The 13,939-nt window shown below is 43.9% G+C and overlaps 2 protein-coding genes across 4 annotated transcripts in view; one reads left to right on the top strand and one right to left on the bottom strand.

Moving 5' to 3' along the window:
• LOC121599219 (teneurin-m) overlaps positions 1-13,939 on the top strand; it is a 531,100-nt gene that overhangs the window by 107,145 nt on the left and 410,016 nt on the right. The window lies entirely within an intron of this gene.
• Positions 1,571-5,394, bottom strand: LOC121599222 (probable chitinase 10). The gene is made up of 4 exons (XM_041926861.1): positions 5,105-5,394; positions 4,042-4,700; positions 3,292-3,971; positions 1,571-2,930 (listed from the first exon to the last, which is right to left on the bottom strand). The coding sequence occupies exons 1-4, from the start codon at positions 5,166-5,168 to the stop codon at positions 1,571-1,573; spliced, it is 2,763 nt and encodes a 920-aa protein (XP_041782795.1). The 5' UTR covers positions 5,169-5,394.

A 13,939-nucleotide genomic window follows, 5' to 3' on the forward strand; every position in this document is an offset into this window, starting at 1 on the left:
AAATTGATGTTTGCTTACGTGTCACGGCACTGTTTGTGGCGCGGAAACAGTGGCGGGTAAATATAATTACGCCATCGAAAAACTTTCCCCCAGAAAATGATGATACTACCCCCCCCAAATGGATCTTCTACGCCGGCAGGAGTGCGAGTGGCAATATCGGAAAGCAATGATAATGTTTCAATAAGAAAATCAAACAACCTCGCCGCTAGCAAGAGTGGGCAGGATATGCAGAAGGAGCAAAACTGCAACCGTCTGCAAGATTGCCGAATTCCCTTATGCGAGTAGCAACTAAGGAAGGAGTGAAATTATTTCCTCGTTCTTATAGTTACGCTTATCCAACCGGATCTTGCTAGAATGCTGCATTTGAGGGGGGATTTCTGAGCAGGGTTTGGGAAGAATGAAAGGAAAATAGTTTGCTGGTCGTTGCTGGTAGTGAGCGGACAACAAAACAAAAAATCTGGTCAGTCTGGTGTCTAGCAAGGCTATGCAAAAACCTCCTGCGTCCAGCTTACCTTTTTGCAGCGTGTCTGGCTGCTCTGTGCAGGCCCAAACCAATTTCAGTTAGGGAGTTTCATAAACCAGAGCAGAAAGTTAATACAAATTTATTGTTATCAGAAAAGTTTTTTGATTAAACGCACCCTACGGCTGGGTGGGGAGGAGGGGGAAGGAACTGCAGGGTTAGTTGTGGAAGGTGAGTTTTTTCCCCCTCTCTGTGTCTGTGTGCTGTTTTGACTTGTGGTTTGTGTCCGTGGTTAGCTTGTGGCTAAGAAAATCGTGAAAAAAAAGCTTCCACCCAAGAAGTTTATGATAGGTTCAGTAAGAATATTTATCGTTCTTATCTTGTTGTACAACGAACAAATGAAGGGAAACTCAATTCTGATTAAAAGTTTGCAACACAAAAATCGCTCCATTTATTTGCTTTGGTTTTGTCTTAAAGCTGTTTCCAAGGTTTGCTTAAAATCATTCTTTTTGCTCAATTTTAAAGCAAACTTTCAATTCTTAGGCCACACTTCTGGTCCAGGCTACACCTCTGTGAAGAAACTTCGACATTGGAATCTCATTTCTCGCGGGTAATTTCATGACTTTCAGGTTTTTTTGCATTCCCGACATCCCGGAGTCGCAAACACCGTGCAACTTCCCCACTGACGCGTCATCTCATTTACACACAAATGACTTTTGTTCTATTGGTAGTGCAAATGAATTTGTTTTTACTTCTCCTTGGAGTTTACCTGGAAAAACTGTGCGCAAACCTCAACCGCCCAAGTCGTTCTTATAGTTGAGGTGTTTTTTTGTTGGAAATATAAAGATCGAAAGTTAACGTTAACCAACACCAGTGTAAAGATATCACTAAGGTGAACTAGAACCTCAATGGCGCCGTGTTCACTGATTCACACAGTTGCCTCTAGCACGCCACACGATTCGGATAATCGCAGGTGCTTGTGGCAATATTGAAGTACAGCCCGTTCAAGCAGGTGTATTTCCAGCTGGTAAAGAACGATCTGCAGTGAGGAGGATTAAAAATGGAATTAGTCCAAATAGAGATCAACCAATACCAGAGAGCAATTCATTCTTACCCATTCGGAATGCATCGATAGTAGACGCTGCAGTTGGTTGGATCACGAACGTATCCATTCCTAGGACATGTTGTTGGCAGAACAGGCGGCGAAGCAGTGGTTGTCGTCGTAGCTCTCGTCGTTGTAGTGGTGGTCGTTGGTGCTCTGGTGGTCGCCGTAGTGGTTGTCGTTGTTGCCTTCGTAGTGGTCGTCGTGCCGGAAGACTCACCATCCGGGATCCTTCGTCCCAGTCCCGTATTAACACCTCTCAGCAGTGGATAAAAGCCCTTCCCGCAGAGATTCTTCACATCATCGTTCTCCATATCGTACAGCGCCATGCCCGCCAGTCCGCGCGTTATAATGTACGAACCCTTCAGCTGCACCGTCTGTACCTCATCGTAGGTGGCCCACGAGATTTTGTTGGTGGCGTAGAATGATTCCTGCGTCCGGTCGAGCACCGTCTCCCATCCTGCTTTCGCTCGCTCCAGACACAGCTCGGGGTAGGACATGATGCCCTCGGTCGTTGTGTACTGGCCCATATCACCCCGGCCAGCCGTTCGTGCACCGATGCCGCTATCGTTCGCTGCGTACAGCTTCATAATGTTCGCCGTCGGAGTAACTCCAAGGATGAGCTTCGCGGCTGGTGCACCTTCCGCGATCCACCCGGTAATGACGGCGTCCACATTGAGCTGGGCTTCATAGAGGGACGTTTCCTTGCCGCTAGCGTACAGCGCACTTTGATGGCCCGTCTTGCCGTCCCAGTAGTGGTGCATATTGAACGCCATCACGTTGAAGTAGTCGACGTACCGCACCAAACTCGGCACGTTGTAGCTGCCCATGAAGAAGTCGCTCGTCGGCGCAACACTGAGCGTCAGCAGCAGCCCGTACATGTGCAGATTGGCGGACAGTTCCGAGATGAAGGTGACAAAGTTGAACCGATCCTCGGGATTGCCGCCTTTCAGCACGGGATACTGCCAGTAAAAGTCGAGCCCATCGAACTGGTACTGCTGGATGAGAAAGCTCAGGATGGAGGAGACGGCCGCCTGGCGGGTGACGGTGTTGTTCATGAGGGTGGAAAATGGGCTCGAGCCGGACTGGAGACTGTTCAGCCCGATCATGCACTTGACGGCGGGTGCACGCTGGCAGACGCTTTTGAAGCGTGCAAACCCGCCATTCGTGACGTCGGCATAGCTGTCGAGCAGCTTGATGCTGCCGGTGGACGTGAGCGTGATCGAGCTGTAGACGATGTGTGTGCAGAGGTTGGGATTGATGTCCTCGACCGTCACCTTACCATCGCCCACGCGGTACGTGGCCTTGTTGTCGAAGAAGCAGAACACCTTATCTGAAATGAGGACGGTAAATTGATCAGTTATTTGTCTACACTAAACAGGACTATGAAGCTTGGTCCAAAATATGCAACACAAAATAGCCAACAAGCGTTTTAGGAAGGAATATGGTTTTATTAAATAAAAAGGTTTTCGAGAGATTTCTTAGTGCTAGACAGTGGTGATTCGCTTAAACTGTACAGTCCGTATTGAAGAGGTACGTGCAAACGTTAGCCGTCGGGTCAAAGTATAGACCTGAAGGACATCTTAACAACCAGTTTTCTTGAATCGGCCTGAAACAAAGAGAGAGAGAGAGAGAGAGAGAGAGAGAGAGAGAGAGAGAGAGAGCAAGAGACAGCAGTTGCCAATTAGTAAACAGTAAGTAGTGCTTAATTCATTCAAACTCTACTCACAGTCCCGGATAACACTGGTAGAATTGGGCGCAGTTGTTTGGATCCCGCAGGAAACCACTTGCAGGACAGACCAGCTTTTGGGTCGGCCTTGCAGTCGTAGTAGTGGTGGTGGTCCTGTACATAGTGGTGGTCGTGGTTAACGGTCGTTGCGTTGTTGTGGTCGTGATCGGTCGTGCCGTGCTTGTAGTGGTAGTGGTGGTCTTCGCTGTAGTTGTAGTTGTTCCCGGTGTTGGAGCTACCGTTCCAAACACTTCCCTGTACACGGCCGACGTGATTGGATGCTGTCCCTCACCGCAGATTCCTCGCGCATCATCAGACTCAATAGACCACACCATGATGCCGCCCAGGTTCATACGCTTCGCGTACTGTACCTTGATCGCAATCGAGTTGACATCGTCGTACGATATCCACTGGTTGCCACTGTACGCGTACGGCACCTGCTGAACACTGCTGAACGCTTTCGTGTACCCACCAGCAGCTAGCTTTTCACAGATTTCCAGATAGGAGAGGGTGCCCGGTTCCAGTGTGTACGGACCGGCATCTCCCGGACCGATAGTTGGTGCACCGATGCGAGTGTCCGAGGTAGAGGACAGTTTGAAGGTGTGTCCATAGACGGGCACGCCAAGAACAAGCTTCGAAGGATCCAAACCGGCACCCAACCAAGCCTTAACGCAAGCGTCCTGTAATTCAAGTTAATGTCCTCTGTAGAGTTCTGATGAAATGATCTACTGTCGCCTTGTCTTTACTTACCACATTCAACATACTGGAGGTATAGCCCGTCTCCCAAGAGTTCGGATACATCGGTGCATTCGCACCGGTCTGAGCGTCCCAGTACGCGTGCAAATCGTATGCCATCAAGTTAACAAAGTGTACGTACTTGTTAATCTCCGGCACGTCATACGCCGATCTCAGATAGTCCGCCGTCGCCGCAGTCGCAATCGACAGCAGCAGCCCTTCTTGATCGAACCGGGCGCGAAGATCGCGCAATAGCTTGACAAAGCCAACTCGATCGTCCACCGAACCGCCGCGCAGTGTCGGATACTCCCAGTCCACGTCGAACCCGTCAAATCCGTATCGCTTAACGAACGCAACGGCCGACTCGACGAACACCGCACGCAGCAGGTCCGAGTTGGCCATCGTCGAGTAGGAGGCGGATCCTTCGTTCCAGCCTCCGATTGCGACCATTAGCTTCACGTTCGGGTTGCGTTGCTTCAGCTGGATGAAGCGCGAATAGCCACCGAGACTGATGTCCAGCCAGCTGTCCAGTATCTTCACATTGCCCTTCGTATCTAGGCCCACGAACGTGTACACGATGTGCGTACAGAGGTTGGGATTGATGCTCTCCACGTCGTACTTGCCATTGCCAATGCGGTAGGTAGCCCAGCTACCAAAATAGCACACGATACGATCTACGAGAGTTGAAGACGGGGAAAGAAAATAATCACACACATAAGAATGGATTAATCGTCTTGAAGTAACAGCACTGAGTTAAGGTCGAATATTTGAATGCTATTGCAATGAAAACTTTCCTTATTAATAGTCCACCACAGAAAGATCGAGTACCAAGGTACTTCATTTCAAAACACAACACAACCAAAACGAACGAACTGTAGGAAGCGACAGCTCCACAGTCGATAGTCACGTGAGTTCTCACTTTGTACGTCGTGATCATCGAGCACAGCGGATTATTCCGTACATTTGCAGACAGAATTGACAGAACACAGTTTGTGACAGCTCTACAGGATTTACCCTTTCTCTAAGGTTATCACACTTAGTCTAGTTTTAGGATCGGTTCATTGAAGTTTGCTCATACCGGTAGCGGCGTTAATGCTAGCAACGCTGATCAGCAGCAATCCAGCTACCGCGGCAACCTTCATTGCTGACGGTGGTTTGCGTGCGTTCTACACGTTCCAGAATCGGGGAGAAATTCACAATCACTCGGTTTAAGATGAAAAACTCTCTCACACAAACACACGGAAGAAACAGGTTGCACTAACTTGCACTGTTTTTTTTTCTTCAGAATAACTTGCCAAGAACTTGCAGCCTGTGTGCGCGTGTTCACTTTCCGCAATCGGGACGGAACTGAACTGAACCAGCAGAGCGGTGGCGACAGAGTCTTTTATACATTTGTCGAGGACCATGATTAACGTGCAATTTGAGTTGGTGCCAAATTTGCGGAGCTGATAAGACAGTTTGGGGAGCGAATGGACAAAAATCTGTCTTATCTGGCGTGATCTGCAAAAGCGCTATGAGATCGTGTTTGTTCTGTGTGTTTGGTGTATAAAAAAATGTGGGTATCTTCCTATTTGACCTAAGCAAACATGTAGACTGTGTCTTTCAGTGTAGAAACTCAGGTGTCCGATCATGAGTCTGTTCATGGCGATAGCACCTCTGGATATTAACGAACAGTTGACCGGACGGAAGTTTTTTAGGCTTCAGACAACAGTGAGACTTATTTTTGGATGCAATAAAAAAGTGTCAATTTCAACCAAACTTTGTTGATCTTGTCTCAGTCAAAACAATAAACTTCAGCTTCTTGACGAATGGTTCTTTTTCGTTGAGATCCTTAATATTCTTAATTTAAGTATTCTCTCCTAATAATTTGGATTCTTAAATCAAATCATCTAATATTTTCACTCTTTGGACATCACAAATGGTTTTTTTCCTCTTTTTTCCTGTTTCCCTTGCCCTCTTTTCTGCGTATATCACACGCCCTCTTTTCTAATCCCCGCTAATTGGATCCCAGGAGAGCCCAGCAGAGTCACTCATCGACATCCCGGTGAGCTGTCGAGGGCTGCACATGGTCGGGCACGTGTCCTGATTAAATCGAATCGAGGTGCGATTTGCAAAGCCATTCGCATCACACGATTGATTCGGCATCCCAATGCTATGGGGTATGGAAATAATTGGAAAGCGACAGCAGTGGTGTTATGGGGGTGGAAACTTCATTAAATTTATCTTTAATACTACTTCAATGCACGCAAAAAAAAAACAAATTAAGAACACAGCTGTCTGTGAAAACTAGAAATTAATTTGTGTTTTTTCTCTCTTCTTCTCATTTCAGGTATGTAGCTTGAAGCGATTGTCACGGCTTTGACTCGTTAAACTATTTCTTAACCTCGTTGCCTTTCACTTAAAAAGGTAAACATGTAATTAATTGTTGCTAAATTTAATCATGTTCGGAGTAAAACCTCTTGTGCACAACAAAACATCCCGTTGAAACCACCGGAAAATCAATAGATTAAATAGCAACCGTAACATGTGGTAAGGCAGAGCATAGAAGAAGAAAAAAGTCTCCACAAGATAAGGAAAAACTCTTCCTCCACCCAGCTCCACCAGCGTATGCAAATTCTTCGCTCGGGAAACTTGTTAGACAGCACAGTCGTCATATTTCCTCGAAGTCATATTTCAAACTTTTCTTACCTAGCCGAACGAGTTCGAAGCGCGCCGTCGGTGCCCGTTCCCCGCCCGAGATGCTCGAGCAAAAATTGTTCTTGTGGGTTTTGCACTCAAACCGTCTTCCGCCATCCCCCTTCCCATGTGTCTCTTCAATTTGCATTGCGGTCGTCTTCCATTCGGCGAAGTTCTTCCCGCAAGATAGGTTTTCAATGTACCGCCGAAGACGGTGGCAGTGCAGAGACAGAGACAGAGAGAGAGCGTGTGGAAAGCGACACCAGAATACGCATGGAATAAACAATGGGGCAAAAAAGCCGGCCAAGCTTCGCACCAATTTGTCCTTTCGGTTTGAAAGTTTTCCACCCTCATCCTCACCTCGACTGTCGAGGGGAGGAAACACAGGCACACGCTTTCCGCAGGCGCTCCGAAGGATGTTTGCTAAGACATACCCGATCTTGTGCTACGATCCGGACATGTATCGTTGGAGCTGGGGTCCTTTTTTTCACCCCTCTCCTGGCTTGTGTTTGTGCGGTCGTTACACCCGAACCCTGGGGGGAGGAGGACACAGAGGGAAGGAGTGTTGCTTCTTAAGCAGCGTGAAACTAAACCATCAACAGGAAGTCTCACCATTGCTCTGGGAAAGAAGGCCCCGGGACGCCAGTACAAGTAGTAGTGGAAAACCAATCCTTATCGTTGCGCCGCGTTGCTTTGCAAAAAGCAGAAGAAAATGTTTTGTGACCAAGCCGAGGGAGGGAAGAGCGGGAGAAATATGCACAAATGCCAGTCTTTTCTTGTGGTAGTGGATTTAAAAGGGAAGAGCCGCGCGTGTTGCGGGTACGAGGTACGAGATGAGATTTTTAAGTTTTTCCACCCGCGATGCCACCGACAAATCCTGCTCCCCTTGACCCCCCAGCACAGTTTGCTTGCGCACAGGGACAACTTGTTGGTTGTAACGAGTTTTGAAGTTTTGTCGCATAGTTTCATGCTGCTTCGCCTGTTGTTATCACTCACTCCCACGACCCAACGTCCACCCACCCTATCCGAGGGGGAACATCTTTCTACCATCGTTAGTTTTGCCTATTTTGTCCTCCGTAATACGTGTGTGTGTGTGTGTGTGTGTGTGTGTGTGTGTGTGGTGAGAGTGGGATGGTTTCTTTTCTTTCTTTTTTTAATTCCGCATTCACTTCACCAACATTGTTTTCTAACTCGGCTCCACACATGCATATCGCATATCTGGCGGCGCACGCTCGCTGTTTTGCGGTCTCGCAAGGTCTCGATCTTTTTTTAATCTACGACGTGGAAACGGGGCAGACCTTTTTCCTCGAAATATGCGCGCATATGATTAAACCTTATCAGTCGGCAAACAATGTCTGCTCATGTAGGGCACATCAGACACACACACACGCACACACCGTCAGTGTCGGGAGGGGGGCTAAGATGAGTTGTTTTGTTCTCATTCCCATTGTACTGCGCCAACAATTTCAGCAGATGATGCGTTCATTCATATGTGTGTTTCTAGGTGTGGTTTGTTTTTCCTCTTTGCAAGATAAAGGGTACGATCATCTGCGACATTCGGAGGTCTACGCGTCCGTGACATTGGTAGATTACTGTTACGGTTGAAGAGAAGACAGTTAGACTTCCTTATATTTATTTAAGTTTTTATTCAAATAATTTGTTGTTACTTTGTAGGAATAAAAAGAAAACTCTCCTTCACCATAAAAAATACTCCAAATGTTCCCTACAAACGGCTAAAGCAAATGGATTTGCTTCCGAAGCCAACCGCCATTGCTGAATTTAATCGATTTTGTCGCATTTTCTTGCATCACCCGTAGGAAATGGAAACTAATCGAGCCATGAAATTGATACTGCGCCATGTGTCAGTTGGAAGGAAATATTGCGTAGGCCTTAAATTTAGTCTTTAAAAATCATTGCCTGGGGGTATTTAAGGGATGATTTATTCCCAGCCTATTGAGGTGCTTAAGCGTTGTGATCCTTTGTCGATTTTTTTTGTTCAATTTAAATGTACAAGGAATGTTAAAAAAGGGCTTATTTTTAGTATCATCCATTCGACTTGACCTACCTTAGAGTAAAGAATGAAATTTTTGGGTGTTATACAATCTTTGCCGCTAAATTTTGACTCTAACTCACCTATTTTTGTCCCGAAGGCATCAATTTTTGACAGCGTGTCACGATTTTTGTCTCAAAGGCAACAATTTTTGACAGTGCGCATCAATTTTTGCCTAGAAGGCATCAATTTTTGACTGTACGTCAATCGCTTTATTTACAAAATTTTACGAATTTTCTGAAACTGTGTGTTCTGAAATGATTGGAATTAAGTTAAGTAGCGAATAATTTTATTGGTAGAATTTAAAATAAATTAATTCTTTTGCCAATTTTGGATTTTTGAATGGAGTAAAAAATATTGGCATGTATTTTCAGCTGTAAACAAAAGCTTTAGAATTTCTAAAATTTAATCATTTTTTCTCAAGAAACAATCAATTCACACAGTTTTTGTATTTTTTTTTATGAGATATGGAATAACAATTATTAAAAATCTGCTTAAATACCTTTTAAAATTGTCATGATTCCTTCAAGGGTATAAAATTGATGACTTACAGACAAAAATAGATGCGTTAGAGTCAAAAATTGATGCGCACTGTCAAAATTGGATGCCTTAGAGGCAAAAATTGATGCGCACTGTCATTTATTGTCATTTGTTATTTTATTGGCAAAAATTGATACCTTATTGCCAAAATTAGGTGGCAACGACTGTAAGAATGCCATTACAATGACTTTTATTTTTTTCTTTTTTTGTACATTATCTTTTTATCTATATCTACACAGATTCATTGTCTGGCCATAACTTGTCGTCTCTTTAGCCACTTTTAGCTTCATTCATACTTTTACAAAGTGTATTATATTACATAAGCTTCCAACATCATATTGCAAGGTAGATGAAACAAAGAAACACTCATTTCAAAACACGAAAAGGCGTTGAATTCTTCGAACCTAACTTACTTTATATTACTTCGCTCGGCATTGTCATCCCCTGCCGCAGTGTGTGTGTGTGTGCTTTGTTCCAAGAATTCACTGTACGGTTGATTTGATTTGTGGTTTGAATCGATGAAAGACGTCCTTTGCTTCTCATCTTTTGGCTCATTGTTTCTTTCACGAAATTCCAGGCACACGTATCTTTAAGAAGAGAAAAAATACCATCAACTTGCACACGAGCAGGAAAAACTGGGCAGAAAACTTCTGCCTAGCAAAGCGTGTTTTGTTGTAACATCAGATCCGTCAACAAAAGTGGCCGGCCTTGAGTGTAAGTGCTCCCATACACACAGACATATCGAAAAACACACATACACACACACACACGCACACACATGTGGCTGTGTCAGCATCGTGTCGCTTGCTCGTCATATTTACATTCATAACTAAATTACCGAGTGATTTGCCATTTTGCGAAACTTTGGACCGAAAAAAGCAGGGCTGCGGAGCCCCCAGAACGGAGACAAGGTACCAACCCCCGAATGGTGACCTTTTCCTTGCGGGTTTTGGGGTGCGTTCGTTCGCTCGCTTGTAGCAGCAGATAGTAAGTGGTAAGCGCCAGCAGCAATGCGAAACGTCGAACCGGCACTTGCTAGACGCGCGGGTTGAAAGAGTCACGTGAAAGTGATTTATTCAAATTTCTCCCCACCAGAAAACCTCTTCCAAACCATTATTCGATGACGAGCAATGCGTATGCGAGAGTGTTTGTGTGGTTCCCCCCCATCCTCCCTTCCCCCTCCGAGGTTACTTCTCACTGCACACGGAATGCGCGTCGGTGGAGTGTTTGCCAAGTTTATCAAATTTTGTGTTGGCAAATTGAAAATTTGTTTCAGCACCGTCCTAGGAGTGTTTGGGGATGAAGTTGGCAAAAAAGCGAGGAACCATTCTGTTCCGTTGTGTTGCATATTTTGCGCTTGATTTTGCCACTTTGCGTCGTTGCACATAAATATTGCTTTAATGTTCATACTTTCTCATCACAAAATCCTGCAAGTGCTTGAATAAGCAGTTTTAAAATTGTGAAATTCAAACCCAAAACTGCTGCATCACATTTAGTTGCGTCACCCACAAAAAAAACAAGATCATAAATAACGAGGAGGAAAAGTGGAGCACGGAAATCGTTTTCGCAAATGATGAATATTAACCGAAGCGAGAAGTCATTTTTATTTTAATGAATTGCCACCAGCACTACAGTCGAGCACACAGACACACACACACACACACACAACCGACACCCCAATTTTACGCGAAGAAATTAACATTCTTGTATTCTCACCCTCAGCTACCTCGCCACGGCAGTTTTTTTTTACTATCATACTCCACACACTTATTGGAATACTCCCTCGCAGCGTCTTGAGAAGGATGGAAGTAGATGCAGTGGAAATAGGAGAGAAAAAAAAACAGTTCACTTACCCAAAGGCAAAAAAGAAGGAAGGTTTTCCCTGCTCGTCACTCGACGCGCATTACACGAGGGAGTTGTACGGCGAACCAAATGCGAATGTAATCAATTTTAAATGCGAAATAAAATGATTCCATTTTCGCCCCCAACTCCATTCCACCCACCCATTGGCATAGCCGTCTCCTCATCCCTCGCGAAGGACGACAGTTGGTCACGGTGTCATTTATGGATGCGCCTGTGTGCGCACACCGGCGTCCTCGTCCTCGTCCTCGTCGTCCTGCTCAAACTCGAAATGGGCTAATCTTTGTCGCACTGTGGAGTGTTTGCTCTTTAAGCAGTGTTGCTGAGAGTGTTGGGAGGAGATTTTTACTTTACTTCTTTTTGCCGTTAATACCGTTGGCCGTCCCGCAAACTCTGGCGGTCGGGAACCGGGAACCGTTTGAAGATGTCACCGTGTAAGCGTCAGCCCGAAAGATAACCGAAAAAGGGGACTCGGTGCGCGCGCGGCAATGATTAATGGGTCGCGGGCGGACCGAAGACGGCAAGCAAGCAAGCTGTGGCTTGTGTTAGGAAAGGGGACAGTTTGCAGCTGCCGTGATTTTTGCCACGTTGCGCATTTTGCGCTTTGGAGCGGGGTTTAAGGCGCGCGCAAAAAGGTAAGAAAAGTTGGCCGAGAGGGAAAGTGTGCATAATAAGCGAAAGAGCGATGGGTGTGACATGCGCGCGGAAGGTCTGCGGGTAGAGTTTGATGGAACGAAGTGGCACGTTACTGGCACAAATCAAGGCGTCAAGGTGTGTGCTGGCAGTAAAGAGATAAGAAAATGGTTGGAATTGATTTTGGACTTGCTGTAAAAATGCTTCGCTAATTAGCGGGATCGTTATTTAAACCAAAGTTTGAAGAAAAAATTATGATGAACTTTACAGGTCAGTTAGGACAAATTCAGACACTCAGAGACACTCGCCAATGGACAGAGTGCTGGAAGTCCCAAAGATTACATATTGATTGCTCTCTTAGAATCAAAATCAAGGAGTATGCGCCTTGTATGTTTTTGGGGTGCAAAGAAGTTTCTAAAATCTGTAATCTATTTCTGATGCATTCTTCCTGTGATATGCATTCTTTGATGGTCAGTATTTATAATATCATGTGTCTCTAAGGAGAATATCTCCTAATTATCAAATGAGGTGAGCCAAATATCCTCCAAAGAGAGTTCTTCTAAGTTATAAATGCAATATGGCTGTAGGGGAAGTCAGGGTTGGTTCGACACTGTGGGTAAGTTCGACACCTTGCTTTTTTAATATTTATAGAACTTTTTGAAGAATAAAAAAAATGTACACATTATTTATGTTAACTTTTTCGAGTATTTGAGTCACATTTCACTGATCAGAAACCTGTCAATTGTCAAAAACAACAAAATAAACACATGGTGGTTCTGATTGACAGCCGATGTAATTTTTTTGCTGCTGGAACTTAAGGAATTGTGGCGTTTATTCAACAAAATTATAGTTTCCGTGTCAATAGTATTGTTTTATAAATACCATTGATTAGTTCTGTATCAAATGGCGTAATTTTTATAATAAACTATATAGTATAAAATGTCCCTAAAACTTGTGTGGCCAATGGGGTAAAATCGACACCACACTCGGTAGTAGTGTAATGCTTATTTGTAACATGTTAAATTTTTATATATAGTAATTGGAAAGTGCTTATATTTTCTACAGATGTCCCTGAACTTTGTACGATAAACTTAATGATCATGCCGAGCAAACACGCAATTAAAAATACCGTAGAAGCTTTAAAATTCACGATGTCAATAAATCAAGGAAGTTATAATTATGGAATTTAGCTATCATTCTCTCATAGAACGTTTACCAAACTCGGACTCAAAACATGTATATGTACAAGTACAATATATGGTTTAGACTTATTAAAATTAATATTGTTATGGCTTTGACCGTATTTTAGGTTTACTTTAGGCCGGTTTAGGCTTAACTGAAGAAAAAAAAGAGAGTTTGGAATTACATTGATCGTTGTTCGACTTTTGGCTTTCGAGTTGGCAGAGAAAAATATAATTGAACACCCTTCGATTTTATGAAAAAAAAGAAAAAAAAAGAAAAAGATTCCACGCAGCTTCCACTATATGGAGTCTGGTCCGATGTTATTTGTAATGAAAATTTGATCTTGCTTATAACTTTATTTCTTTCGCATATTTCAATAATGTTTTCTGTTAATATTTCTTAAAATTGGAACGAAACACTTTGTTGAACTTAAATGAAAACCAACCGGCCATCAGAGTTTGTTATTTTAAAGTTATAGCCAATGTGTCGTAATCACCCCACAAGGTGTCGATTTTACCCCATCATGGTGTCGATCTTACCCGCACTGCAGTTGTGATGCAACAAAAAATACAGTTTTTTTTATTTTTATCAAAATGTTATCAAAATCAGTCCAGGAACCGTAGTTTCTTGTACATAATGGTACATAAATGGTACATAATGAATCAAAAAAGCTTTTTCGATGTCTACTACTAAGTTTACATTGGCAGAAGTATTGCAATCAGGGGAAACCTTAAGGTGTCGAAACTACCCCCAGTTCCCCTATTGCTACATTTTAAAATATGAATTTTTCAGCTCTCCAAGGCTAGATGTTACGACAGTTCTTGGAAATAAAATATTTATTTAAATTTATTAGTTCGAATTCGAATTATGAAATGAATTCAGGTTAGTTAGAAATGGGCTCGTAGGAATAAATTTAGGTAGCAAATTGATTGGCGCAAAGGACACAACGGCCTTATCAATACTCTTTGCTTT

The sequence above is a fragment of the Anopheles merus genome, chromosome 3L (assembly GCF_017562075.2).
Source record: "Anopheles merus strain MAF chromosome 3L, AmerM5.1, whole genome shotgun sequence".
NCBI lineage: Eukaryota > Metazoa > Arthropoda > Insecta > Diptera > Culicidae > Anopheles > Anopheles merus.